Source organism: Tasmannia lanceolata, unplaced genomic scaffold (genome assembly GCF_043159265.1).
Source record: "Tasmannia lanceolata isolate RefF3 unplaced genomic scaffold, GAP_Taslan_0.1 ptg000015l, whole genome shotgun sequence".
Lineage (NCBI taxonomy): Eukaryota > Viridiplantae > Streptophyta > Magnoliopsida > Canellales > Winteraceae > Tasmannia > Tasmannia lanceolata.
The window spans coordinates 44,101,444-44,129,139 of record NW_027518692.1 but is presented as its reverse complement, the minus strand read 5'-3'; the positions used below and the strand labels follow the sequence as shown (position 1 = coordinate 44,129,139).

At 38.3% G+C, this 27,696-nt stretch overlaps 4 protein-coding genes across 6 annotated transcripts in view; 2 read left to right on the top strand and 2 right to left on the bottom strand.

Annotated features, from left to right (window-relative positions):
* Nucleotides 1-250: 250 nt before the first annotated feature.
* Nucleotides 251-6,246, bottom strand: LOC143847472 (OPA3-like protein). The gene is made up of 4 exons (XM_077356295.1): nt 5,868-6,246; nt 4,446-4,596; nt 3,918-3,994; nt 251-584 (listed from the first exon to the last, which is right to left on the bottom strand). Exons 1-4 carry the CDS (start codon nt 5,994-5,996, stop codon nt 420-422), a joined length of 522 nt encoding a protein of 173 aa, XP_077212410.1. The 5' UTR covers nt 5,997-6,246; the 3' UTR covers nt 251-419.
* A 1,588-nt stretch (nt 6,247-7,834) lies between these two features.
* On the top strand, nt 7,835-9,847 carry LOC143847471 (trans-resveratrol di-O-methyltransferase-like). Its single transcript, XM_077356294.1, has 2 exons — nt 7,835-8,659; nt 9,298-9,847. Exons 1-2 carry the CDS (start codon nt 7,892-7,894, stop codon nt 9,607-9,609), a joined length of 1,080 nt encoding a protein of 359 aa, XP_077212409.1. The 5' UTR covers nt 7,835-7,891; the 3' UTR covers nt 9,610-9,847.
* A 1,298-nt stretch (nt 9,848-11,145) lies between these two features.
* On the top strand, nt 11,146-12,678 carry LOC143892015 (uncharacterized). Its single transcript, XM_077396492.1, has 3 exons — nt 11,146-11,313; nt 11,413-11,574; nt 12,145-12,678. The coding sequence occupies exons 1-3, from the start codon at nt 11,146-11,148 to the stop codon at nt 12,676-12,678; spliced, it is 864 nt and encodes a 287-aa protein (XP_077252607.1).
* Nucleotides 12,679-14,153: 1,475 nt separating this feature from the next.
* Nucleotides 14,154-27,696, bottom strand: part of LOC143847470 (regulator of telomere elongation helicase 1 homolog) — a 64,944-nt gene continuing 51,401 nt past the window's right edge. For 2 of the 3 annotated variants that reach the window (XM_077356291.1, XM_077356292.1), the window contains 2 exons: nt 25,952-26,035; nt 14,154-14,542 (listed from right to left, as the gene is read on the bottom strand). In XM_077356291.1, the coding sequence (XP_077212406.1) occupies nt 25,972-26,035 (64 nt within the window). In that variant the 3' untranslated portion in view covers nt 14,154-14,542; nt 25,952-25,971. The remainder of the gene's footprint in view (nt 14,543-25,951; nt 26,036-27,696) is intronic. The other variant, XR_013235060.1, reaches the window with a different exon arrangement.

Sequence of the window (27,696 nt, the reverse complement as noted above, 5' to 3'; positions counted from 1 at the left end):
AAACCTATCCTGCATTCAAGAGACCATTTGCAAACTCTTCATCTTAGAGTGTGTAGACATGTCCAGAGGGGGTTTCAATCCACGGGCAATCAAATTTGGATTCACCAGGCAGGTGGGAACACTTAGATTGACATTGATTCTCCCTGTCAAAGCCCATTTCTTTTAACAGTGATTCCAGTCTTCTTAGATGAACTGAAGTTTCTGACTAAATTGCAAGCAGAAATGAACACCACACCGATATTTTACTAGCTGAGTTACAATCACTAGTTGCATTAACAAAAAGGAGAGTCTGAAATTACAAAAAAAAATAAAAATAAATCAACCCAAGGCAAATAAAGAATACCTTCTTCACTAACAAATCAGGTGACATGTGGTGTAATAAGAGACTTGTTGGAATCATTTGAACAAGTTTCTTCTCTTCAAGAAGGTGTAGCCGACGACTTGCTTTCTTTGGTTGCGACATGCCTGAAATTGAGAATTCCCGAAAGCCCTCCTCGTCCCCTGGCAACCTGCTCTATTTCGTCCAGCTTATGCCTAAGATGCTCCACTTCACGCTTTAGCTCTTCATCTCTCTGCTTCATTGTCTAAATTAACACAAGGCTCAGTCATATACTACTTGCTAACTGGATTGGATTTCCTTACTTGAGGAAAAGGACGAACCTTTTGAGGAAAAATGGATTCATAATATATGCAATGTCTTTATATCCTGACTAAAAAAGAAATAAGAGTTGCCTCTGCGGCCTGTGACACTCTGATAGAAGAATCTCATATTTCGGGTTTCAAGGCAAGATGCAAAATGAGATGGGGTCATATTATCACCGGGTCCAACATACCCATCATATGCCCCTGAACCTCCCTCCAAAAGCATGCTCAGGCATTTAATTATCCAAAGAGCTTTTTTTTTTTTTTTTTGAATTGTATCGAAAGAGCTAATTATAACTGATTAAATTTCTTTTCAATAAAATGCAATAGTAAGTTTGAAATATGATGGCAAGTGCCATCAGTTTAAATTTTCTCTGCTGTTCTGAATTGAGGTACCAGACGCTTAGAAATGCTTCTTCTGTTGACATATGCTTGTTCTTTACTCTTAGGTAGCTGAATTGAGGTACGTCAAAGAATGGGCTTGTGACTGTTTGAAACTTCTAATCTATGCACACAATGCCTTCAAAATTCTTTGGAACCAAAGGTGCTCCCTCAACCAGTCTGATGAAGAAAGATAGCCCGACCACCTCAAAACAAGAAAGCCAACCACAATCTGGCACTCTCCTGATCAACACCACCACGACATCAATTATCTCAGACTTGCAGGCCTCGTTCCTTTCCAAGTAAGCCCTAAGCTTCATGATGACCACAGCCACAAAATCCAGTAACTCCCCTTTGAATGCCTCATTATTCCTTCCCATGAAAATTAGCTATTCTTCAAGCGCCCTTTTTAAAAAAAAAAAATGAATGGTAACCTAGCCTTCATCTAGACATGAATGTTAATACAGAAATTATCCAATATGATTGAAAATAAGCAATGCCTTCAAGTAATATCAATCGAGTCTTCCAAGAAAGATCGAGATGGTGAGGAAGGACTCTCCTTGACATCAAAGACTTCCCCAGATGGTGGGGAAGGACCCTCACACAACTTTGCACTCTTGATGACAAAATGACTTCCCCAGATTCGCCCCACAATCCGAGGCCACTCTTTATCAAGGAAAACTCCCGTCAACGGAAAATCACCACACCAGAGGTCATGCTAGAACTAGACACATGAACCTAAGTAAACTTTGTGCCTAATCCTTATATTAAACGAACGACTCTGTCAAGCTCATGATATCCCTCCAGACAATAATGCACTAGAATTAGTAGATGCTCGCCATCATCTACCTGCCATAACCGATCATGTACTTCTCCGCAATCACCATCGGCCAAAACTGATCGCTCAAATCTATTTGCTAAGCAGCGTTCTATTCATCTGTCTCAGATTTCTTATCCCTAGACCCCCCCTTCTGCCTTGGGCCTACAAACCATATCCCAACTCAGTAAATGGTACTTCTTGTTCTCTTCCTTGTCATTCCGAAGGAAATTCTTATAAAAATGATCCTTTCAATAACACTATATAGGCATCTAAAGACAGGTGTAGGACAAAGGCATATTGGCAAGTGCTGCCTTAATGAGAGTAATCCTTCCTCCCGAAGATAACAAACTTTTCTTTCACAGTTGGATCCCACAAACACTTGGGTGGACGACCATCGCATAACAGCTACTCCAAATAAAAGTTTGTGATAAATGCAGCAATCCAACCCAAGAAAAGACCAAACCTATCCACCTTCCCTCTCCAGCTGAACTCCCATAACAGAATAACTGGAGAGCTTTATCCTCTTATCTGACACAGCTTACCCAGGAAAAGAGCAAACCTATACACCTTCCCTCTCCAGCTGAACTCCCATAAAAGAAGACCTGGAAAAGTTTAGGCTCAACCCCGACACAGCTTCATAATATCTCAAGAGAGAGAGGCACTGCTGAAAAGGAGAGTATAGCGTACTGCAAGTGGGTGATGTGCATGGCTGATGGTTCCATTCTGATTCTGAATGCTTGATGAATCCATCATCCCTCTGATGGTAATGTTTAACAGCGAATGTGCTCTATGCTTACAAGCAGAGGAGGGGGGGGGAACAGTGAATCACTTATTGATACATTGCAATGTAGCAAGAAGGTTGTGGAGTAGATTGTTGTCAAGATTTGGTGTAGTGTGGGTCTTCCCAGCCAAACTAGTAGAACTGCTAGAAAATTGATAACTGACTCCGTGGAAGGGAAAAGGAAAGATTTTATGGAAGGTAGAATTTCGTGCTACTTTATGGGTTCTATGGATGGAAAGAAATGCACGGGTTTTCAAAGGAGTATCAAAGAGACCACTTTTCCTATTTAATAAGATGATTGCAATCACAATATCTTGGGTGAGAACCATCCATAGCTTTGCATTTGTATCCGCATATGATCTATGGTATGGTTGGAGAGTGATTTGCAATGGAGCTAGCGAAGAGCCCAAAGTGGATCAAGTGTGGGAGCCACCCGCCCAAGGACTGTTGAAATTTAATTTTGACGGCTCAAGTATGGGAAATCCGGGTCCATCCGGAATAGGGGGAGTACTAAGAGATGACCAAGGAAATGTCATTTGGGCTTATTCGGGCCCAATAGGTATCTCAGATGCAAATGAGGCGGAAGTGCGGGCCATACACCATGTAATTAAACTTCTAAGCAATGTTGAATTGGAAAAGGTGGAGATAGAAGGAGGCTCAAAGAATGTAATTAGATGGTTTAATGGAACTCACTCATTTCCTTGGAGATTTGTGGCTTTTTTTGAGGAAATTCAGGATAATATATGAGGTTCACAAATAGATGCTTATCATGTCAAGCGAAGCGCAAATGGGGTAGCGGATAAGCTAGCTAAAGTTGGGGTATCCAGAGAAAGATTGGAGCGATTTGATTATCTCCCCCCTTGATATTTTTCTTTTGTTTCCTTATTTGATCTTGTATTATCTGTATTGACCATCTCGGTCTCCTTTCGCTATTATTAATACTATCTACCATTCAAAAAAAGAAAAGAAAAGGGAATGTATGCAATATGAGCCATTGCTGGTAGAGGGTTCATATTTGAACCCCCCACCCACCCACCCACCCCATTTTTTTTGAGATGGAATCTGGATTTTTCTTAAAGGTGATATTGGTTTGTTTATGCTGTCAAACCTTGGATTTTTGGAAAAAAATTGTATCCATAACTACATAGGGAGAGCTTCAACATATGTTCCCAGAATGCCATATTTCAGTTTCAAATGGAATACTGAAAATAACAGCACTTACAAATCACTAGAAAAAGGAAAAGCTATAAACAGACAACCAGCTAAACCGGAGGGAGAATTTTGATATCTTACCTCCAGTTCCTGCCTGCGTAACTCCTCCTTTCTAGCTTCTGATCTGGCACCTCTTTGCACCTCAAAGATCACAGCAGCTACTGCGACATATTCAATCCAGTTGAACATATTAGTTGCAGTTGCCTAAATAATTATGAAAGCAAGATAGAATTGAAAAAAAAAAAATGTAAAGAAGAAGAAGACTTGTAATTCCAAGGGAAAAATCCACACAATTCAAAATTTTGTAACATTCTATGTGCACAATGACACGTATATGTGCATAGACAGACGCAATACACAAGCACACATGTGTTCAGTCCTAAGTAACACACCCAACCACAACTTGCATCACATCCACATCCACATCCACATCCACACCCATCCCCACCCCCAACCCAACCTCGCCACTGAAGCTCATATCTACAGTCCATATCAATTTGAGTGAGCGGATGAAAACATGTGCAAAAACATATATGTATATATATGCATAAACCAAAGTAATCAATAACAAATGCAATTTTAAAAGGAAATAAAAAAAGTAAGTCTAGCTGGGAACAAATAGTACCGAGAATACAAAGAGTTCCTCGATAAGATCTGCTGCAGCTTGAACGGCTTTCTCCTCATTTAAAGGGTGGATCTCAACGTTAGTTGCATGACCATAAACTCGTCTTTGTATGGTTGTGCTGAGTCGGTGGTTTGTCTGATTTTTCAATCACACAACATTATCAGAAAGAACAAAGAGTTGCAGTGCAGAAAGTCATAAAGGTTGTGTTTCAGATACAACCAAGGATGATACATGAAATTTCAGAACAAACAGAAATACACAAAACAATCGGTATTTATCATTGAAAAGAATAAATAGCAGAGCCAACTCTGCTTGTGAAAGTACAACATGATAAGAGAAACTCACAGTTGGTGGATTTTATTGTTAAACAAGTTTGACAGAATTAACCCGTATGGGTGTGGCTCTTTGGCTTAATGTCATGGGTATGCTCCCCATTGACCCGAGTTCGAATCCCCCCGATGCATTTGGTTTACGGGTGATTGCGCGCATCCATAGGGAATAGTCCCGCCCTAAAAATTGGGTGGGGATACCCTATGTCATAAAAAAAAGTCTGATAGAATTAGTCTGTGACGGTTCATTGAAAAGGCTGAAGCAAGTGGCTTAGCCCTGGATATTATGTAGGAACCCATCCATTGGATTTATCACTATAGTTTTTTCGTGGGTAATTCCACCACACATTGTTACAAAATTAGAATGAACAGCATCTCACATATTTGATTTCGCAGTTCCTGCTTAAATTCCAATTTACGTTAAGGCTCCGTTTCTTTCGACGTAAAAATGGATGTAAAATTTGTTTTATGTTGTAAAAATGAACATAAAACAAATTTTACGTCGAAAGAAACAGAGCCTAAAGTCCTAAAAAAGTAACAAAATGTGTTTCCAATTTACTTAAGTACAAAAAAACTAAACTTGCCAGGAAAAATGCAGTTGAAACTTCAAACATCTCTAATACAGAGAGACAGGGAAGGCTGAATGAAGGTCGAAAAGACAGGTACGAAAGCAAATCACTCAAGGGATTGTACACAAAAAAATAGCATTCAATGTAGTGAATTAAGTCAATAGAGATGTACAAGACATACCATAATTTATATAACTTGAATACAATTCTCAGTATAGATTTGCTATAAAATTTAAGAAATCCCACCACTCAAAGTTGATGGAAATGGAATTTTTGGGCAGTGCATAATCCTACAAATACATTAATGATATTCATGATCAACAAAGAAAAGGTAAAGTCATAGTCTAAATCTCCACAATAGATGTTAAACTCACATCTAGGATGATTACAGAAGAAGATAAGATTCAAAGAGCCTAAATCTCCATAATACCCAAATACCCAAATCGTAGAATCAAACATGATTTGGGAGAGAAGAGGAGAAAACAAAGAAAAAGAGAGAAAAGGAAACCTGGGCTATGTTGATGATGAAGTGCCGAAACCGGGAGTGCAAGCCTGCCTGTTTCTTGAGCCTAGAAGCGATGGGTTTGGAGAGTGTTTTGAGGGCGAGCGTTCCTAGCTTCACCACTGGAAGAATCATAATAATGAGAGCTTTCTTCCTTGTAGCTCCAATACCCTTTTTTCCAAGAAAAGAGAACCACGGGTATAGTTTTTGCTCCTCAGAGGGATTTGCACTATCAGTATAAACTCAGCTTGTCTTTTGCTTTTTGATCGACTTTTGGGAGCTTTGATGGGTGTTTAAATAATAAAAGACAAGCTGAGTTAGTGCAATTATAGAAAGGGAAATGATAAATGCGCCCCTTTTCATCATTTGTGATACCCAGCCGCATTGTACGTGGCAATCAGGTCACTTCACTCCTTTAAATAAAAGGTGCTCATTTTTCATTTTCCTTATAAAAACTTGGTATTGCCGAGCATTAACATCACTAGCCTAAAAATATACGAAGTGTGAATGGACAATAATAGTAAAAGGTTAAGGCTGGGGGTGCAACTTGGGTCGAGCTCAACCCAAACTTGACGGCTTCAACCCAATTTCGAATTTCGAATTTTGATTTAACTTCAGATTGGGTTAGGGTTGAGGCTTTTGGGCCACCTGACCTGACCTGAAGCCAACCTCAATTTAATTTTATTGCGATTTTCAAAGTCTTAGGTTTATGTTTTTTGGTATGGTTTTTGTTTTGTTTTGCCCCAGGCTAACTTGAACCCAGGTGAATCCGATTTGGAAAAAAATGGGTTAGGTTAGGGTTGAGAGATTTTGAGGCAGGTAAGTTGGGTTGACCATCCTCAACCTGAGGCTTGGGTTGGGTTGGGGTCTGGGTAATGCTATCTTGCTTGGGCTAGGGTTGGATTCCACCCGAACCAACCCGGCCCACATTGAAACCCAAAATTAAGGTGAGTATTTTTATTTATTTATAGTTATCTCAGAAAAAAAATTTAAAAAAATTTCTTATTCTAGGAATTGCATTTGTTGTGAGTTCCTAAAGTTTTTTTTGGGAATATTGTATATCTCCTGCCCAAAATTCACTCCAATTGCCAAAAACAAACATCCAATAATGTGTGTTATTACTAATTAGTGGTTGAATGTGAATAGTTGCCCTCAATATAGTTTTTGACAGTCTATGTCCAGACAAAATATAGATTATTCGATGATTTGTGTGCTTTTTTGCCATAGAAGATCTAAGGTAAGGATCATCAACCAAGCTATGAAGATTAATCAATTATGGGACCCATATGTAATAGTGAACTCCCTGTTATATTTTACTAAGGTCATTGCCTATGGAATCATACCTCCTTAGAAAAATCCATTAAACAAAGCCAAAAGAGGAAAATAGACAACTCTCTTTATTGGGAAAATATCATTGAAATGAATTTGTGGGGGAGGGACTTAAAGAAAATTGGAAAATTGGTGTGAGGAGCACGTTCTTAGTCGTGGAATTTAAAGAAATTTGGTGTTATGAGCACATTTTGTCTATCGAATGGGTAAGAACACAACTCTCTTTACAGGAAAAAGAAAGGCAAAGGCAAAGTTGATTGTTCGGGTAATTTAAAGAAAATTTGCGTAAGAACACGTTTTGTATCTCAAAATGGATAAGAACCCAACTCTATTTATGGAAAAAGAAGGACAAAAATAAGAGTGTGAGGAATTTAAAGAAACTCTGGTGCTAGACAGCACGTTTAGTATCTGGAGGGGGCAAGAACATAAGTCTCTTTATAGGAAAAGAAAAGGACAAAAATGAGTGTTGGGGGAATTTAAAGAATATAAGTGTGAGGAGCGCATTTTGTATCTCAAGCAGGCAAGATCACAACTATCTTTCTGGGAAAATGAAGGTTGAAAATAACAGTTGGGTGAATTTAAAGAAATTGGTTGCATAGCACATTTTGTATCTCAAGTGGGCACAATTGTATTAATTCCCTGCCTATCATATAAATGTATGTGGGATTATGAAGGAGTAGGAATTGAAAAGAGTTTCAGTAATGGAGGTGAGTGAAAGGGAGGAAGTTCATGAATTGTTGCATGCTCAAGCTCATGTATGGAGTCATATATTTAGCTTTATAAGCTCTATGTCCCTCAAGTGCGCCGTTCAACTAGGCATCCCAGACATCGTCCACAACCATGGTCACCCAATCGCCTTCTCCGACTTGATCACTGCACTTCCCATTGCATCAAACAAAACAGCTTGCTTGCGCCGCCTCATGCGTCTATTGGTACACTCGGGATTCTTCACCACTGAAAACAATGGAGTTGAAGAGTGCTATATGCTGACCCCATCTTCCAGGCTCCTTCTCAAGGATAAGAAAATGGATTTGACACCATTTTTGCTAATGATTCTAGATCCTCTTCTACAAAAACCTTGGCAATTTTTGAGTGATTGGTTCCAAGAGGATGAACCCATTGTTGCCCCATTTGAGATGGCACATGGGATGAAACTTTGGAACTATGCGAGCCAGTACCCTAAGCTTAACAACTTTTTCAATAAGGCCATGGCTAGTGATGCCCAATTTTTGATGAACATTGTTGTTAGAGAGTGTGGTTCCATTTTCCAAGGGTTGGAATCATTGGTTGATGTTGGCGGTGGAACTGGAATGGCCTCCAGGGTCATCGCCGATGCATTTCCGAACGTGAAGTGCACTGTGTTTGACCTCCCACATGTGGTCAAAAGCTCGCCTACGTGCAGCAATGTGGATTTCATCGGAGGGGATATGTTCGAATCCATCCCTCCTGCAAACGCAATTCTTCTCAAGGTACTTCAATTGCACTTTTCTTTTCAACCGGGAATTGTGTTAACCAAATTTTTGGTGTAGGGAATCTGGAATTTGGAGTGGACAACCATTTATAATTTGTATGAAAGGGAGATAGTCACATATAGGATCACCACATTAATATAATCTAATCATGCATTAAATCTAGAATACAAAAGGAGGATTAAAACTTATCTCGATCATCCATGACGGTTGATTGATTTAGGTTGGATCTTCTACTGCCTCTTAGTGTTCCACCCATAATTTAACTCTAATAATTTAATTAACTTTTTTTTGAATGGCAACAATTTAATTAACCAGTAATCTCGATGAGGTTAAATGTAGGGTTACACTGAATGTCTTAATATATAGGATAAGATGCACTGCTTACACTGGGATGCCTTCCCTTTAAAAATATTGGGTCATTGCTGTATGACACATAAGGAAAGATGAAAGAGCAGGCCAAAATCATCTTAGAAGAAAATGACGAAAAGAACTCTTAAACTAAGGCGCAATTCCTTTCAAATATTGAGAATTGATTTTGAGTCCAAAACTGATTATTGGACTCAAACTTGCATTTAAATATTTAAATGATTCAGAAATAGAAAGGTGATTGTTAATTTTGAATTCATTGGCAGTAGATACTGCATGATTGGAGTGATGAGGAATGTGTGAAGATACTGCATCGGTGCAAGGAAGCGATTCCATGTAGAGAGGATGGAGGGAAGGTGATTATAGTGGACATAGTGGTAAGCAACAACAACAACAACAACAAGGGTGATCAAATGTTGACAGAAACACAACTTTTGTTTGATATGTTGATGATGGTGCTTGTAGTGGGAAAGGAGAGGGACGAACGGGAATGGGGCAAGATATTCATGGATGCAGGTTTTCCTCACTACAAAATAATGCCTGTGTTGGGTGTGCGCTCTGTTATTGAACTCTATCCCTGATATTGTTATCTCATCATGCATTTACATAACATTGGTGTGGGTGGAGATGATGCAGGGAATTGATTAAGAATAGCATGCCCTTCGATTAATTATGTAAAATTATATGTCCTATCCGTTTGAGTTTGGGAGAGATGGGCTTCCCTTCTTTCTATATTTTGCAGGAGTGATTCTATGGAATGAACTCACTTGTATCTCTTTAATCTAAAAATAATAATATGATCTATGGAATTGATGTTCTCTTCTCATTGTTTTGATATTCGCAACTAAATATGATCTAGGACCAGCATAAGCACATTCACTACTAAATATATTTTTAAAACAATATGTGCAACTACATGGTAACACACTATAAAGTGTACTTTTTCAAAAAGCTAATTTGTGTCCGCCTTTTAAAAGATCCAAACCGTTCATTTGTTGGGCCCCAACATAAATAGGCCTTGTCCATAAAATCATTTTCATAGGATGATCCTAGCATGCTGATTTGTAGATGGACAACACTATATACAAACCCATCACGTAGTCTGGCTTGTGTCAGCTATGTGACTCTTTGAATTGGGGTTGAACAAGACTCCGATTGGATAAACCTTCGCCTCCACGAAGAGATATTCTTCGAATCCCCGAAGAACAAGAATAACCAGCTTTCAATAAAGAAGAAAGAGGAAAATTCTCTATAATTTCATAACAAGAGAGAAACGTGCAACAACCTTTTACACGGTTTTATAAAAAACAACAACTTCTTCTCCAAGTAAAACTCTACTTTCTAATTTTTAAAATTATTGACTCAAATATAAAAAAAAAATCAATAAACTATATTCATCTAAAACTTACTAATAGCTAGAATAAAAAAAAGATCTCTAACTCCTACAAGAAGGAAGCAAATAAACTAAAATAACAAACTCTCTCTAGCTTGAGTCTGACGATCTATTCAGCAATTAAGTAACCAAACCGAATTTAACTCTACTTTCAAAATAGCAACATGGACTATTTGAAAAATATCATCGTGTAACAAGAAGACGTGGGCTACATGGAGATGTGACCACTTCTTCACTTTGATCCTCAGCAATGTCTTTGGAAAGCAACCTCTATTGGCTATAGATCTTATTGACCATATTTGTATATATCTGTCATGTTCTCCAAGTATATTATATTCTTACCCACCGTAAAATGGGATCATTTTTTTTTAATTAAAAAAATCATGGTCAAATGGTTTGTGGGGAAGTGAATTAGTGGCTCACCACATGATCGATTGTCATTATCAATCATCGAATAAGAAAAGGGCATTTTCATCATTCTTTAGATAGGAATTCATATTTATAGATATAGTGACAGTTTTTCTATGAATTGGAGTGCAAGGAACCGAACCCAACCATGTTGATACCAATGAGGTGAGCACCTCTTACTTGCAAGCTTGCCCATAACTTCATCAACAACCAAAATTACAGGAGACAAGCGACCTTTTAAACAAACAACAATAACAATAAACTCTCATGACTTAGAAATTATACAAGCAGAGGGTCACGGCTAGGGAGGAATAGGATGGAGTTGCATAAGGAATACCTGGACATTGTGTTGGTTCCATCTGGGCTCCTAGCCATGTTTGGTTACCATCTTCTTCTCCTTTATAAAATCATAAGGTTTCCCCACACCACTGTAGTTGGCTATGAGAACCACAACAAGAGGGCTTGGGTTGAGAGAATGTTGCAGGTTTGAATTTTTTCTCCTCCCCCATTCTTTTATCTTCATGATTTCCTTTCCTTTCTGCATATTCATCCTTTCTATTGCAATTGCTCACATACCCGATAGAGATTTGAAGGAGTTCATTTGAAGAAATCACAGGATTTTTCCTTGGTTATTTCGGATCTTGAAGATACCCTTCAATACACTATCTGGATTAATGATAAGAGTATACCCCAACCAAATGGTGTATATGCAACAAACAAAATACCATCTGACAGCAATCAGATGGTGAGTAGATGGTTGGACCCAACAACTGCTCACTTGAGGTCCACGCATCCGTAGTGGTACTGAGCCCCGCCCATGATTCAGACAAGTTCCATTGTCGTTTTGGTAGCGCGGCATAGACTCTGTAATGGAATAAGTAGTCAACAGGGAGGAGACAAGCATTGTATTTGCCTGGAACTTACCTTAGAGAATAGTGGTTGTAGTGTTTGGTTGTCAACCTCGTAGAGTACTGGTAGGTGGTGTCATTTCCAATATGGAGAGAGGTATCATTCCCAATAAATCCAGGTAAAATTCCACCTTTTTTTGTGGATTTTGGCTTGGAAATCATATGGAGGGAACAAGGGTGACACATCACCATACATGCAATTATTAGCCAGGAGACCTCCCCAGGAGTCTCCTGGGATGTCAATGCTACATTGGCAACCAACAAGGAAAGGGTTTTGCTGATGTGCATCCAAATGACACGCAAAACTCCTAAGCCAACCCAGCTTTTGTGTAACCAAACACACCCTTAACTACTTGAATTTGCAGAGATCAGTACTTAGTTTTCAAAAATTTTGATTTCATTTGCAGGGTGCCCCAAGCGATACAGCACTGGCTCTGCAAGTGATTTCGAGCAACATAACAGCATCAACCTACCTGGCTACCCTCTCCATCACACTAAGCTCTCTCATTGGGACATGGGTGGGAAATTCTTCCTCCAAAGCAATGATGGATAGTGTAATCTACGGAGACAGGAGTGCATCGACGTCTTCCGTCAAGTACATAACTCTCCTCTCTTTTTTCTTTGTGGCCTTCACATCCTTCATTCAATCAGCAAGGTACTTCATCCATGCTAATTTCCTGATGAGCACACTCGATTCTGACATACCCGTGAGCTACGTTCAAACTGCAGTGATAAGAGGAAGTAATTTCTGGTCACTTGGGCTTAGAGCACTCTACTTCGCAACCACCTTATTGCTGTGGATCTTTGGCCCCATTCCAATGTTCATTTCCTCATTGTCTATGGTGATAGCCCTGCATATTCTTGATACCAATTCAACCCCACTGCATAAGTTTCGGTTTCACTCTAACCAAGCTCTGGAAAGAAGGGTGAGCAGACAATAGGATATTGTAATTCAGATGGTCGAGATCATGTTCATAATACCATCATCAGATACGAGCTGAGGTTGTACGTTTCTTAGATGTACCATTTCCTCAATGTTCAACCTATTGGGAAGAAATTAACTTCTTACCGGGGGTACAGGCAAGTGTCTATGTTTGATAACTGTCAGTGTTCTCCTAATTATGGTTATTGATTGCTAAATTTTACAGTGGACTAGAGAGTGGTCATAAAGGAACTTGTAATTAGAGTACAGGCTCATTTGTTTAAATGACTAGAATGCCCCTCTCATCCTCTGCTTCTATCTGGTCTCATCTCGAAAACTTGAGATCATCGAGATGTTCTAAATTAATTTCCAATGTTCTAAATTTAGTAGAACTACAGACAGTAATAGTCACAGTGGCCTTTTTTTATGAACCAACATTAATAGGGTTTTGCAAGGGAGCTAAATTTGAGAAGCACATCAAAGTCTGATTGATGAGCACAAAATAGGTCCTTGTATCGAAATTTATGGAGTCCATGAGAGGCTTTGATGTACATAATGATCAAGTAGTAGATGATATCTCTGAAGGAAATATTCCATTGAGCCAAAGTTATGAAGTCAAGGAAATGCATTTTCTCCGAAAGTTAAAGGCTGTTTGGCTAACGTCATTTGTCATTTTAAAATCTAGGATTGAAGAAAGCTTGATTATTCAATTTAGGATTTTAAAATAGGATGTTTGGATAACATACTGTAATTTCCAAGGTTTCGAAAACAAGATGGAGGGAGGAGACAGTTGTAATTTTTTTTCGAATCCCGGATTTAGAAATCTCGGGTTGCGAGAGGTTTTCAAAACCTCGTTTTAGGGAATCTACAATGGCACAATGAATCGTTTCCTCCCACCATCTTGTTTCTTCCATATGAAATGTAGGCAGAGATTGAAGATTTCAACCTAGCACCTCTAAACCAATTGAGAATGGCAACAATGAATTGAGACGCATCAATTACGTTAACAGTCATTTACCCTGTTTGTTTTAGATTATGACCAACTGATTATAGGACTCAAATTTAGTCCAATTTTCAGTTGGGGACACCACAATCGGTTGTCATAATCTAAAACAAACAGGCCCCAAGTATTGAATGCTTTACGCCAGTTTGTTGGGAACTGCTCTAGAAAAATAACTGCAAAAAGAGTTTGTTCTCAAGTAGAGCTTGACAAGTCATTCTGACTACAGACGTTGCATAACCAACAAGAATCTGAATGATCAAGGAAAATTTTGAATTTAAAACTGATCACGGCGTGTTTTCAAATCCTTTATGAGAGCTTGCAGAACTTGTATCTGAGTAACGGATATCAACTCCAGAGATGCATGTAACTGAGCAGAACTTCCAGGTTTACCACATGACTTTGGAAATATCTGAATGCAGACCCGATTGCCATTTTCACATTGAAATTCGGCTATTAACTTAAATAAACTTGTAGTTGAGACTTGAGAAAAATGGAAAACGCTGGGATATTAGAATAATTAAGGTAGAGGAAATATTGATAATACAGGTACCAGCAATAATAGCCATTCAAAGGCACATGAGGCTCCTACAAAATTAAATTAGAAACATAAATAATCATTTAAATTAATTGTAATGTATAGATCCACTTACTACACACTATAACATAGCCACGGTGAGGAATATACCCTATTGAGGCACCATGTTTCTGCTTTCCATGCTTTGTTGAATAACTTACCATCTCATGTAACGTAAAATCTGAAACTGCATTATTTTTTCTGCAGCACCCATCTTTTGAACATTTTGGCCGAAGTCGTCTGAGGCAACATGGATTCATGATGAAACCCATGCACATTAACTTTTAGCTCTCTGATCGGATTCATCTGCAGGTAAGCTGGATCACTAAATAATGGCCAATACAAAGTGAAAAGATAAAATTAAAAAAAAAAGATAAAAAGTTAATTTTTGTGTTTTCTATTCTGTTTCCCTTTTCAGCTTCTAATCACTTATAATTTTGCTTTTCAGAGAGTAGTTCCACCAATCATTTGATGGAGAAGAGGCATCAAAGAATTTCTTTAAAAACATGGTGATCAGAAGAATACAGTTTTCAATAAATCCAAAACCTAACTTAAGCAGCAACCTTATCTTTCACTTTTCTTAATTTCAGCAGCCCAGTAATCACATGAATCAGTCTTTTACATCTATATTTCGGTTAAAGCAGCTATAGATGACTACAAAGCAAGGATGAATTGGATGGGCACCCCTAAAAGGTATTAAACTGATTACATATAAAATCATGACGCCCCTCGACATTGGTGTTGATAAATACAAAAGGAAACACTGCTAAGAATGAAATCAATTGGAAAAAAAATGTGAAAGAGACGAATGACTAACAAGCACCAAAACAGAGTACATAAAAAGCCAACAGACATTCAGTTCTCAGAATGGTAACGGTTAGTAGTGTGGTAAGGCTCACTAGCCCTCAGAATGGTATTGATGAGTAGTAGTGTGGTAAAGCTCATCTGAAAAAATATTTTCACAATAAGACCGGGGGGGAATCCAAGAATTCATCATCTCAGAGGAGTTTCCAAGTGTCCTAAAATGAATGTATTTATTACGGTGCAGATATAGACAAGGCCTCTAATGTGGAAATGGACCTTTGGGAACCTAGCAAGTGGATTTTCGGATAAGAGAATGTCCATGTGTGGAACTTGCCAATCACTTTTCCCAGAAATGTTGCAAGTTCAGTCCAGATTCCATTAAGCCACAGTTCGATGGTATCTGTAGAATTTTGATACAGGCCAAGGAAAAATTCCACTGTAGACAGACGGTATTAGAGGTTTTATGTTGTATATACAGGGCTAGAATAGTTATATCACTTTATATTCCTTTTGAAAGTATATTTACACCAAAAGGGTGTTTCTGTTATTTAGGGTGAATGACTCATTATATATTAAAGGAAAACAGCTGAAGGCTGACTCCAACTGTCCTCAAAATCATGAAGCTTCACTCCTGTCTAACAACTCAACCTACACTATTTCGTGGAATTGGAAGTCAACCCAATTGCAAGGCACTCTTATGCAGGACGATCAAAGGACTAATACTTCACATTGATAACAAACTGATGAACGATGGATCTATGGAAAGGATACTAGAGCTAAAAAAGGATGGGTGAAAACTTGGGTTTAGAATCCTAAAATATATGATTAGCTTGAACAAAGATTTCTACGAGGTTTAGGGTAAGTTCAGAGGGTACAGGAATATGCATGGGACATGCAAGCATGCTGGGAAAGTGTTCTAGGAAGGTGCAGGCTATGGTTTTTGGTGAGAATAAGGGGATCACAATGAACAAAGAATAATATGAAGAAATCAAGAACTGAAAACAAAGAGGAATAAAGCAAGAGAAAGTGATCTCCCCCTCACTGGGGGATTGAGTTGGGGGTTACGGAGAGATGAAGATGAGAATGAGGAAGGGGTTAGGGAGAGATAAAGATGAGGATGAGGAAAGGGGTTAGGGTTAGGGTTGAGGAATGGAGAAGATGGAGGCTAAGGGGTTCCCTAGGGATCAAAAACCCTAGGGCTCTGATATCATGTTGAGAGAAAGAATTAGAGAAGAGAGTGAGTTAGAGAGATGATCTCTCCCTCACTAATATATTTATTAATAATGGAGAAGCATAATTACATCTATGCCCTCAGGCTTATTACATATATCCAACTATATCCAATAAAATTAAATAGAAAGATTAGACTTGGAATCACTCCAGACCTTGCCTAGGCATCACACAAGGTTTTCAATGATTTGCACACTGACGAAGGTTATTGATGGAGCCCATCCTTAGGTCCAAATTTTAACTTTTAGGTGCCTTTTAAGTGCTTTGAGTTATAGTAGGGGCACCACAGTCTTTTCCCATAAAAATCACTGAAGTTTTTTGAGATATGAGTGGTTTAAACAGGCCCTCACACATGTATCGTGGGAATTTCAAGTGGAGAGCAAGTTTTTACGTCATTAGAGCGTAAGTGCTAGGATTTGTTTGGGGTTTTTGAACTTCCTAGTTATCTTTTTTTCTTATTTATTATAAGCCTCTAAGAGCATTACATTAATAATAATGATGATGGAATGATGACGAAGGAATAAAGATTTGAAGTTTTTTCTCTTGTGTGGAAGTGATGTCTACTCCTTGCAAAGGTGCGATGCCTTGATCTTCCTAAGGTGTGAAGCCTCGGGATTGCAAGTGTGATTCTAACAGTCTTCTTCATCTTTGGTGAGATGCCTTGAGATAAGTATCGTGTTCCCCTAGCAATCTGTATTTCTCTTCTTTCTTCTATTCTTTTCTTGGTTTCTTTCACACAGACAATCTGTTCAGGAACTAAAGATATTCCATTTTCTTCCTAGAACCTCAAAATCCTATTTTTTCCCTTCTTGTTTTAGTGTTTTACCCATCCCATCTCAGCCCGAACTCTGTATCCCTTAATTTTTCCGAAAACCCTTGCCCACATCTTCCCAGCATACGTCTGAAGCGTCCAGGCATACGTTCGCAGCTTCCCGGCATATGTCTGTACCTTTCCAACATATAACTGCACCCTTCTAAATCATCCCGAAACCTAGTAGAAATATTTTTCCAATCTAATCACATAATTTAGGACCTAAAACCCTAATTTCAACCATCCTTTTGTCCCCTATTCTTAAACATATTTTCACATATTCCTAAATTATCCATATTTTCTAACTTTTTATGAAACTCAAAACGCCTTCAAGAACCTGCCCTAAACTCCTCAATCCATGGTTAGAATCACCACACATAATCCCTTCATAGATTCATCCTACATCAGATTTGGTATCAGAGCAAAGTATTAATCTTTCTGTTGATCGTCCTGCATCAGTAGTGCTAGAATCCCACTAACAAGCTTGAGTCATCACACCAAAGGAATCATAGGCATCGGACTAAGGGGTGAAGGTCTCACACCTTGGGAAGGTAGACTTCGCATCCATGATTTGCAAGAAAGCAAGAAGAACTAATTTTCATCCATAGCATCCATCAAAGAAAAATGCCATGAGGCTTACAATATATAAGAAAAAGAAGAAAACTAGAAAGTTAGGAAAGCATAAATAAAAACGCAACACTTTTGGACTAAAATACCCTCTAATGACTTAATAACTATCTCCTCACTAAAAATTTTCGTAATACATGTGCAGGGCAGGGCCTATTCAAAATACTCATAACTCAAAAAAGCCAAGTGATTGGTGGGAACCTACAACTTACGTGAATTAAATGACATCTAAATAACAAATAAAATTTAGAATATGGGCTCTAGGATAGTCCCCATCATACTCCCCCACTTGAAAAGATTCGACCCCGTTGAATACAATGATTTGCACAACGGGTGACAGTTTGTTAGCTCTAGTCCTCGAACAATTTGCAAACAGTTGGCCCTTTCAGCGGACTAAGGATTTCCATCGAAATAAGTATGTCACATGGAATCTTCTAATGAGCATAATTTCAATATAGTCTTTAAGCTTAACGACTATTGGGGAACAAATGACGTCGTGTCTTCTTTTGCAACACCATCCACATCTTTTGGCACTAACTGAACCTCTTGCAGACTCGGTCGAACTAGTCTTCTTTTTCAGCTCTATTGAATAAAGATTGTCACAATCTTTATCCTCATATAGTGCATTTTTTTAAAAGCACCCTCGTGTAATACATATGAGCTAAGCATTATTGGAACCAGCTTTGTATGACGATGGTGGCTCTGGTCCACTGCTCTAATTTCGTATTCTCTATAGAAGGTATCGGCAATAATTGTTCCAGTACGAACTTCCAATTCAGTGCAGCATGTAGAGTCTCCAAGCCTAGAAGATGTGCATGAAAATTGTAAGAACCGGTAAAATATATATATATATAAATATAAAAATGGCCTCATAGGTGGGTAATCATCGGCCATTACTCATTTTCCCCAAGTTAATCGGGCATGAGGACATCTGGCATAATGGGGCGTACACGATTCGAACCCAAGTCTAAGCTAAGATTGAACGGCTTCCTACCACTAAGCCACCGCCCCAGATGTCAACAAAAACGGAATAGATATATATATATGTTAAAAATTTCCAATAGTCACTATTCACAATTACTATTCACAAAAGTCACTATGCGAGATTACTATGCAGAAATACTATGCAAGTTCACTATTGAGATACACTATTTAAAAGTATTATTCACAGTAGGACCCACCGAGTACTATTCATAAGCGGGTCCCACATCAGCGGGCCCCATACAAGCAGGCCCCACATAAGCGGATCCAACACCAGTGGGTCCCACATCAGCGGGTCCCACACGAGCGGGCCCCACGACCAGCGGGTCCTACCACCAGCGGGACCCATCCCTAGTGGAAACGAAAATATCATCGCACCGACGAAAATAATAATAAAAAAATGCAAAAATACTATTGACCGACAAAATTAATAATAAAAAAATATTATTAACTATGCAAAATACTGTTAACCGACGAAAATAATAATTTAAAATAGTAAATAGTTTTTACTATGCAAAAGTACTATGCAAAAATACTATTGACCGACAGAAATAATAATTTAAAATAGTAAATAGTCTTTACTATGCAAAAAGTACTATGCAAAAAAATGTCTATAAATAGAGGAGGAGGAGGAGAAGAAAAGGAGAAGAGAAGAGAAGAGAAGAGAAGAGAAGAGAAGAGAGAGAGAGAGAGGAAGAGAAGAGAAGAAAGAGGAAGAGAGAGAGAGAAGAAGGAAAAAGAAAATCCACTACCAAGTAAGTCTTTTATAATAGTCTCTCTTTCATGGTTGGTTCTACCACCTAAAATTATTTGAAAGCAATGATCTCTTTCAATGGTTGGTTCTACCACCTAAATTATTTAATGATCTCTTTCATGGTTGGTTCTACCACCTACCTATATTTTATTTGAAGTAATGGTTGGTTTTACCACCTATATGGATAAAGTAATGGTTGGTTCTACCACCTATATACTTAACGGTGAAATACTAGCATAGTAACCGTAAAGTAAACTTTATCAACTTATGGTGAAATGAATAGTGACATGATGGGGCCCACATAAATAGCGACATGATGGGGCCCACATAAATAGTGACATGCAGGGCCCACATAAATAGTGACATGATGGGGCCCACATGAATAGTGACATGCGGGGCCCACATAAATAGTGACATGATGGGGCCCACATGAATAGTAGCATGTGGGGCCCACATGAATAGTGAACACAGGGAACCTTATTTTAGGACATAAATGGACACAGAAAGGACAAGTGTTGTCTGTGTGATATTAAAAGGACCTAGACTAAAATAAGTTGACCTATTTCACTTATTTGCCTACAGGAGCCATCTCGTCCTACTGCGACTATAAGAAAAGGCAGGTGACAGCTAGACCTTGTCTTGTAATGGTGTTCAATATAATTGTCTATGCAATGTAGCTCTGCTTATAAATTGCCTGATAAATACCTGCTTAGTGAATTTATACTCGCTTGCCTGGAATCAAATGAAATTATTGTCATTCCTTTTATTTATATTGCCATGGGCATTGTAATCTTTATTATATTGTTTCTAGACATTATTGAGGATGTGGATTATATTGTATGCACTGTTATTATTGTCTCTTTTACTTTGCTCGGTCTTTGGATGACCCTGCTTTGACGTTGATTCCTCCACCACAGGGGTTGAGGCATTAGATGGCGGAGCATTTGCAAATGAAGGAACCATGGGATAAGGGACTGTGTGATCAGAGAGTTCGTTCCTGGAGTCCTTGCATTTTGACGTCTTACGTTATGTATCATTTTTAAGTTGTAATAAGATTCTATCGGGATCGTCGTTGATGCTTGTATAAAAAAAAAAAAAAAAAAAAAAAAATATTTCCATGATTTTTACTTTCTTTTGCTCGTAGCGACACGACGGAAATCGGGTCGTTACAGTTGTGGTATCAGAGCTCTGGGTTTTTGTGAAATACCTGGACTTCGTGAGAGTGGGTAGATTATAGGATTGGGGTAGACAATTAAGACTTGTCGACCAAATTATATGCACTCTGATTTCTATATCCTTAATAACCTTAAAGGGAAGACACAGTACTAAATTTTAATATTACTCCATTAATGGCAACAAAGTCTTTTATTAGTTTGGTACTTCCTAGCAATGAAAAGATTATGTATTGTTCATTTTTGAAGATGTATCAGAGGAGGGGAGCTGCTAACCAGGCGAATGTCCCTACTAATGATGGACATGAACCATCTCAGCTCGTTACGCATGGCCACGTTCAACCTAATCAGGATAGTCTGCAAATGCTTGCAGAAATTCTTAGACAGAATCAGATAGCTAATCAGACCGCCCTTCAGGCCATCGCAGCCAATCTCGGGAATCGTCAGGAGTCGAGGCCTCGTAAGGATGCCTCTCAGATGCATCGTCAGTTCCGAGACTACCATCCATCTGAGTTTACTGGTTCAGGTGATCCCTTAGCGGCAGATCATTGGATTACAGAGATAGAGGGGATCTTTGCAGTAATGGAGTGCTCAAGTATTCAGAAGATGCGTTTTGCTTCCTTCTTACTGAAGGGAGAAGCGGGTGTCTGGTGGCGGACTATGATTCAGAACTATCCCGCAGTCTTGTCAGGGACTTGGGGACAGTTCAAGTCTCGCTTCAATGAGCAGTTCTTTCCGGAGCGCATAAGAGATCAATTGGCGGGGCAGTTCGCAGAACTAAAGCAGGGGGCTTTGACTGTGGCTCAGTATGGAGCCAAGTTCAGAGAGCTGTCTCGTTTTGCACCTGGATACGCAGCAACAGAGGCAGATCGGGTTCGGAAATTTGTTAGCGGTCTTCGCCCTTCCATTAAGGCGAGTATCGTTAACCTTGGTTCTAGGACCTTGGCAGAAGCCTGTGAGAAGGCCGAGGTGGCAGAAGACTGTGAGAAGTCAGTACAGGCAGCTAGATCTCAATCTATTGTTAGCAGGAATCAGGGACCTCCACCCAAAAAGCAGAGGACGGATGGTGGTTCGCAATCCAAGACCTTGTGCCCCCACTGTGGAAAGATTCACGTTGGGCAATGCTGGAGAACCATGGCAGTATGTTTTAACTGCGGAGACCCTAACCACAAAAGAAGGGATTGCCCTAAGGCACCAGCCTTCATCCAAAACCGCCCACCTTCGCCACAATATCAACCAATGCAAACAAATCAGCAGAACCAGGGAAGAAGAAATCAGTACCGCCCTCTTACCCAAGATAAGAACGCACAGCCAGGAACTGAAAAGCGTTTCTTCGCCCTAATCAACGATGACAACGAGGTACAGGATGGGGCAACAGAAGGTCAGAAAACTTATTTATAAATTTTGGATTATGGGAAACAAGGGAATTCATAGGAGTAAAATGTCTGCCTAGAGTAGAAGATTAGTAGTATTTAAGAGGCAGTGCAGATTATGATGGATTTCACAAGACGTTAATTTCTAATCAAAATTAAGATTTACAAAGTAAAGGAGATGATCTTAAATTATCATGTGTCGAGATTCTGATTATCAAGATATCTAGGTTATGGGCGTAGGAATTTCGGGGACGAAATTTTTTTTTAAGGGGGGTAGAATGTAAGAACCGGTAAAATATATATATATATAAATATAAAAATGGCCTCATAGGTGGGTAATCATCGGCCATTACTCATTTTCCCCAAGTTAATCGGGCATGAGGACATCTGGCATAATGGGGCGTACACGATTCGAACCCAAGTCTAAGCTAAGATTGAACGGCTTCCTACCACTAAGCCACCGCCCCAGATGTCAACAAAAACGGAATAGATATATATATATGTTAAAAATTTCCAATAGTCACTATTCACAATTACTATTCACAAAAGTCACTATGCGAGATTACTATGCAGAAATACTATGCAAGTTCACTATTGAGATACACTATTTAAAAGTATTATTCACAGTAGGACCCACCGAGTACTATTCATAAGCGGGTCCCACATCAGCGGGCCCCATACAAGCAGGCCCCACATAAGCGGATCCAACACCAGTGGGTCCCACATCAGCGGGTCCCACACGAGCGGGCCCCACGACCAGCGGGTCCTACCACCAGCGGGACCCATCCCTAGTGGAAACGAAAATATCATCGCACCGACGAAAATAATAATAAAAAAATGCAAAAATACTATTGACCGACAAAATTAATAATAAAAAAATATTATTAACTATGCAAAATACTGTTAACCGACGAAAATAATAATTTAAAATAGTAAATAGTTTTTACTATGCAAAAGTACTATGCAAAAATACTATTGACCGACAGAAATAATAATTTAAAATAGTAAATAGTCTTTACTATGCAAAAAGTACTATGCAAAAAAATGTCTATAAATAGAGGAGGAGGAGGAGAAGAAAAGGAGAAGAGAAGAGAAGAGAAGAGAAGAGAAGAGAAGAGAAGAGAGAGAGAGGAAGAGAAGAGAAGAAAGAGGAAGAGAGAGAGAGAAGAAGGAAAAAGAAAATCCACTACCAAGTAAGTCTTTTATAATAGTCTCTCTTTCATGGTTGGTTCTACCACCTAAAATTATTTGAAAGCAATGATCTCTTTCAATGGTTGGTTCTACCACCTAAATTATTTAATGATCTCTTTCATGGTTGGTTCTACCACCTACCTATATTTTATTTGAAGTAATGGTTGGTTTTACCACCTATATGGATAAAGTAATGGTTGGTTCTACCACCTATATACTTAACGGTGAAATACTAGCATAGTAACCGTAAAGTAAACTTTATCAACTTATGGTGAAATGAATAGTGACATGATGGGGCCCACATAAATAGCGACATGATGGGGCCCACATAAATAGTGACATGCAGGGCCCACATAAATAGTGACATGATGGGGCCCACATGAATAGTGACATGCGGGGCCCACATAAATAGTGACATGATGGGGCCCACATGAATAGTAGCATGTGGGGCCCACATGAATAGTGAACACAGGGAACCTTATTTTAGGACATAAATGGACACAGAAAGGACAAGTGTTGTCTGTGTGATATTAAAAGGACCTAGACTAAAATAAGTTGACCTATTTCACTTATTTGCCTACAGGAGCCATCTCGTCCTACTGCGACTATAAGAAAAGGCAGGTGACAGCTAGACCTTGTCTTGTAATGGTGTTCAATATAATTGTCTATGCAATGTAGCTCTGCTTATAAATTGCCTGATAAATACCTGCTTAGTGAATTTATACTCGCTTGCCTGGAATCAAATGAATTGAAATGAATGCTGGAATCAAATGAATTGAAATGAATGCAGGAAGAAAGGCAAAGGTAAGTAATTGCATACATGTTGCATACATGGGGGAAAGTGAAGGGGAACTTAAGGGTGTGGTGGAATCATCCTGGGACCTAAGGTCCAAAGGCCAACGCGAGAAGCGTGTACTGCCTTTCGTTGGCAAACCAACCAAAAAGGGAAAGTATCCCCGAGGGATAGTATCCCCGGCTCGGCAAAATGCGAGACCGTAATCCAAGTCCATAACGTCACTACCTTCAGACAGGGGTAGTGGTTAGCCGTGCGGCAAGGACACCGGCAGAAAAAAATAAAATAAAATGAAAAAGTCAGAAAAGAACTGACAGAAAAATAATTGGGGGAAAAGCCGGATGTACCTGGGGAATGTGCTGTCTCATAATTATTGCATGCATAGCATACATTGAAATTATTGTCATTCCTTTTATTTATATTGCCATGGGCATTGTAATCTTTATTATATTGTTTCTAGACATTATTGAGGATGTGGATTATATTGTATGCACTGTTATTATTGTCTCTTTTACTTTGCTCGGTCTTTGGATGACCCTGCTTTGACGTTGATTCCTCCACCACAGGGGTTGAGGCATTAGATGGCGGAGCATTTGCAAATGAAGGAACCATGGGATAAGGGACTGTGTGATCAGAGAGTTCGTTCCTGGAGTCCTTGCATTTTGACGTCTTACGTTATGTATCATTTTTAAGTTGTAATAAGATTCTATCGGGATCGTCGTTGATGCTTGTATAAAAAAAAAAAAAAAAAAAAAAATATTTCCATGATTTTTACTTTCTTTTGCTCGTAGCGACACGACGGAAATCGGGTCGTTACAAAAATATTAGTAAGTATGATTCACGCGATCCAAGTGGGACGGTAATCGTTCAAATTTGGCGTTCATACCTTCCAACAACTCAGTTATTTGATCAGAACTGCATCTACGCAACATGTTTCCAACCTGAACTTTGATACCAAATCTAATGCAGGGCGCCTAAAGGATAGATACTTCGAATAAGAAAAAAAAAGTATAGGGATAGAAAACTGGCCTGGAGTCACACAGAGTTCACCTAGACATCACACCTTAGGATATGAAGCATAATCATCAATTTCCGTTCACATTCTACTGTTTTCAGGGTCAATAGGCCCTTGTAGGGCTATCATAAGTTCATAACAGCTTACCTGCTATCAGAGCATTTTCTGTCTTTAATGTATTGGCGTGAGAAAGATGACTTATAGCTGATCCTTATGAGGAAAGCAGCTCCAATGGTAGAGAACTACAGATGAAAAGAATTCAGGATAAGCCTTGATAGATACGCAGGAAAACCCATGATACCAAAAGGTAGGATATACAAGGAACTTCTTAGGTTCAAGCAGAACTTTCTTGCCATGCAATTGAAAAATCCTAACCAGGCAATGTGCACATTTTGTCTCAATTAGAGGCCCTTATCAATTACGGAACTCATAATCACACTCCATTGACAAAAAACAATCATAAAAAGTTACCACTACCTTTTCTTAAAAGTCTGGTTCTAGGTAAAGTTTAAGAGTCGCATGTTAGTTTACTGTAAATATATACATATTGCATAGCGTTTCCCATTATTTTCCATGTTTTAAAATAAATTTTAAGGTTCTAGATTGTTTTATTCCAGGGCTGGTTTTGTGCTTTTAATTTTTCAGTTACCACTTTTTATCAAAAGTTTGGCCCTTGTAGTAACTTTCCTATCACATTAGTTTACAGGAAACAAGTGCACAATGCATAGATTTCCTGTTAATTTCCATTTTTAAATGTCTGTGCCAGGTTCTAGGTTGCTTAATTCAGCTGTTTTGTTGACTCAACCCTAGACTGAACAGATTTGATTACAACACTCGGATGTCTGAATTTCCTGAGAAAGATATCACAATAAAATACCAGATGATAATAAGCAAGAAAAAAGAAGATCAATAGCTTGCAATGCCGGATAAAATGGTTAGCACAAACAAAGGAATATTTTCTAACCTCCATTGGCAAATGCTATATCATAAACTCTTTAGATTTTGCTCATACAAGGGGCGATATTTTGCAGGCATATAATCCTTGAATCTGTGAATAATGAAATTCCAAAACTTCAGACAATGCAACTCTGTAATTAAGTTTAAGTATCTTCTTTGAACAAAAATGTAAATGCAGCAGAGTCAAGGCGATAACAGACATCTCAAGAAACTGTCATCCACGAAGCTTATCAAAATGTCCAAGAGACTTGTAATCAAATCAATTCATGTCTCAATAATGACGAATGATTTATTTCAAGAGTTGGTATAATTGGAAGGAATTAAAACAAGAGACCGAAAATTTAAAGAGCTCACTTGCTTCCATTACATTTGGAAGCTGAAAAATTAACTAAAGATGATTGATCATTAGAATAATTTTTTGGTTTCAAAAGTACACAAAATTTGGCACAAATTCCAACAAGCATGGAAGTCGAAAATTCAACCAAAAGCTATGCCATAACATAAAGCTTTAAAAATGAATGGACAGTTAGGATCAACGTTACATGATTTCTGAACATTTACATCAGACAGGTAATCAATAAAATATTACTGAATAGCAATATAAATGGTGGAATGATTAATACATGTATAATATAAGCTTACATTTGCTTTGCCTATATCCTTACTTAATATTAATAACTCAGCCAACATTTTAAATTTCTCTAGAACAATCTGGAGTAAATTGGGAATCCAATTACTTTTCATCACTAATTCTTGAAAGACAATCATTTTAAGACAAAATTGGCAGCTTCACTAGCTTTTCACCCAGAAGAAAACAAAAATATCCAATCAGGTACATAAAAAGAAGTGAGTGAATAAAGCTCCAGAATTGTTTGCGCAGTCCCCAGCAGAGAAAGGATACATGGAATATGGATGTCTTAAAATAGTGACACATACAGTACTTAAATAATAATCTAAGAAAAGGTTCCAATTTTAATTGCTAAAACCCCAAGTGAAATGATATCCCCACTCCTTTGTATTGATAATGGCACTCCGTACATGACCACTATTCTTGTTGGTGGTTGAAATCATCTAGGAAATTGTAAGAACCTTCAAAATATAATTAGAAAAAAGTACAAATTATGGACTATAGTTCCATTATTGAAACAAAGGAACATGGATATCAATTCTCAAACCATAATTACAGCCTTATAATCAAAGAGTCTTACCAATTTTAGAAACAATGGCCAGCTAAAAACAGGCTTCTAAAACTGAAAATTTAGTAACCATTTGATCCCAGTATAGAAATAGACACAAAATAGTATGTTTCTGCCCAAATAATTTATCCGTAATTTACCAATGATGATTTCTAAGCAACATGTATCTTTCTAGGGATTTTCTCGAAAATAGAAAATCTCAGGATATGTTAATTTCTTTGGGTTTAAATAGGGAAAAACGATAAAGACAAAAATATTTAAGAATATATAATTTAAGAAAGGGGACCGATATTTGCACTACCATTGTTTAATAATTGTACAAATTCAGCTTGTAATTTATTTTTTAATTGGATTCTGAGAGCTTTTTGGAACTGTAACAACCATTGACAAAGGTTTAATAAAAGGCAAGATGAGCTAGTGCAATTATCAAAACATATTGTATTCAAGACAACATGTAACATACTTTCTAATTAGGTTTTTTTTAGATTGATGTAAGAGCTGCAATTGATCATATACCAATGGTTAGTATTAAACTATAGTTTAAGATATTTTTGGT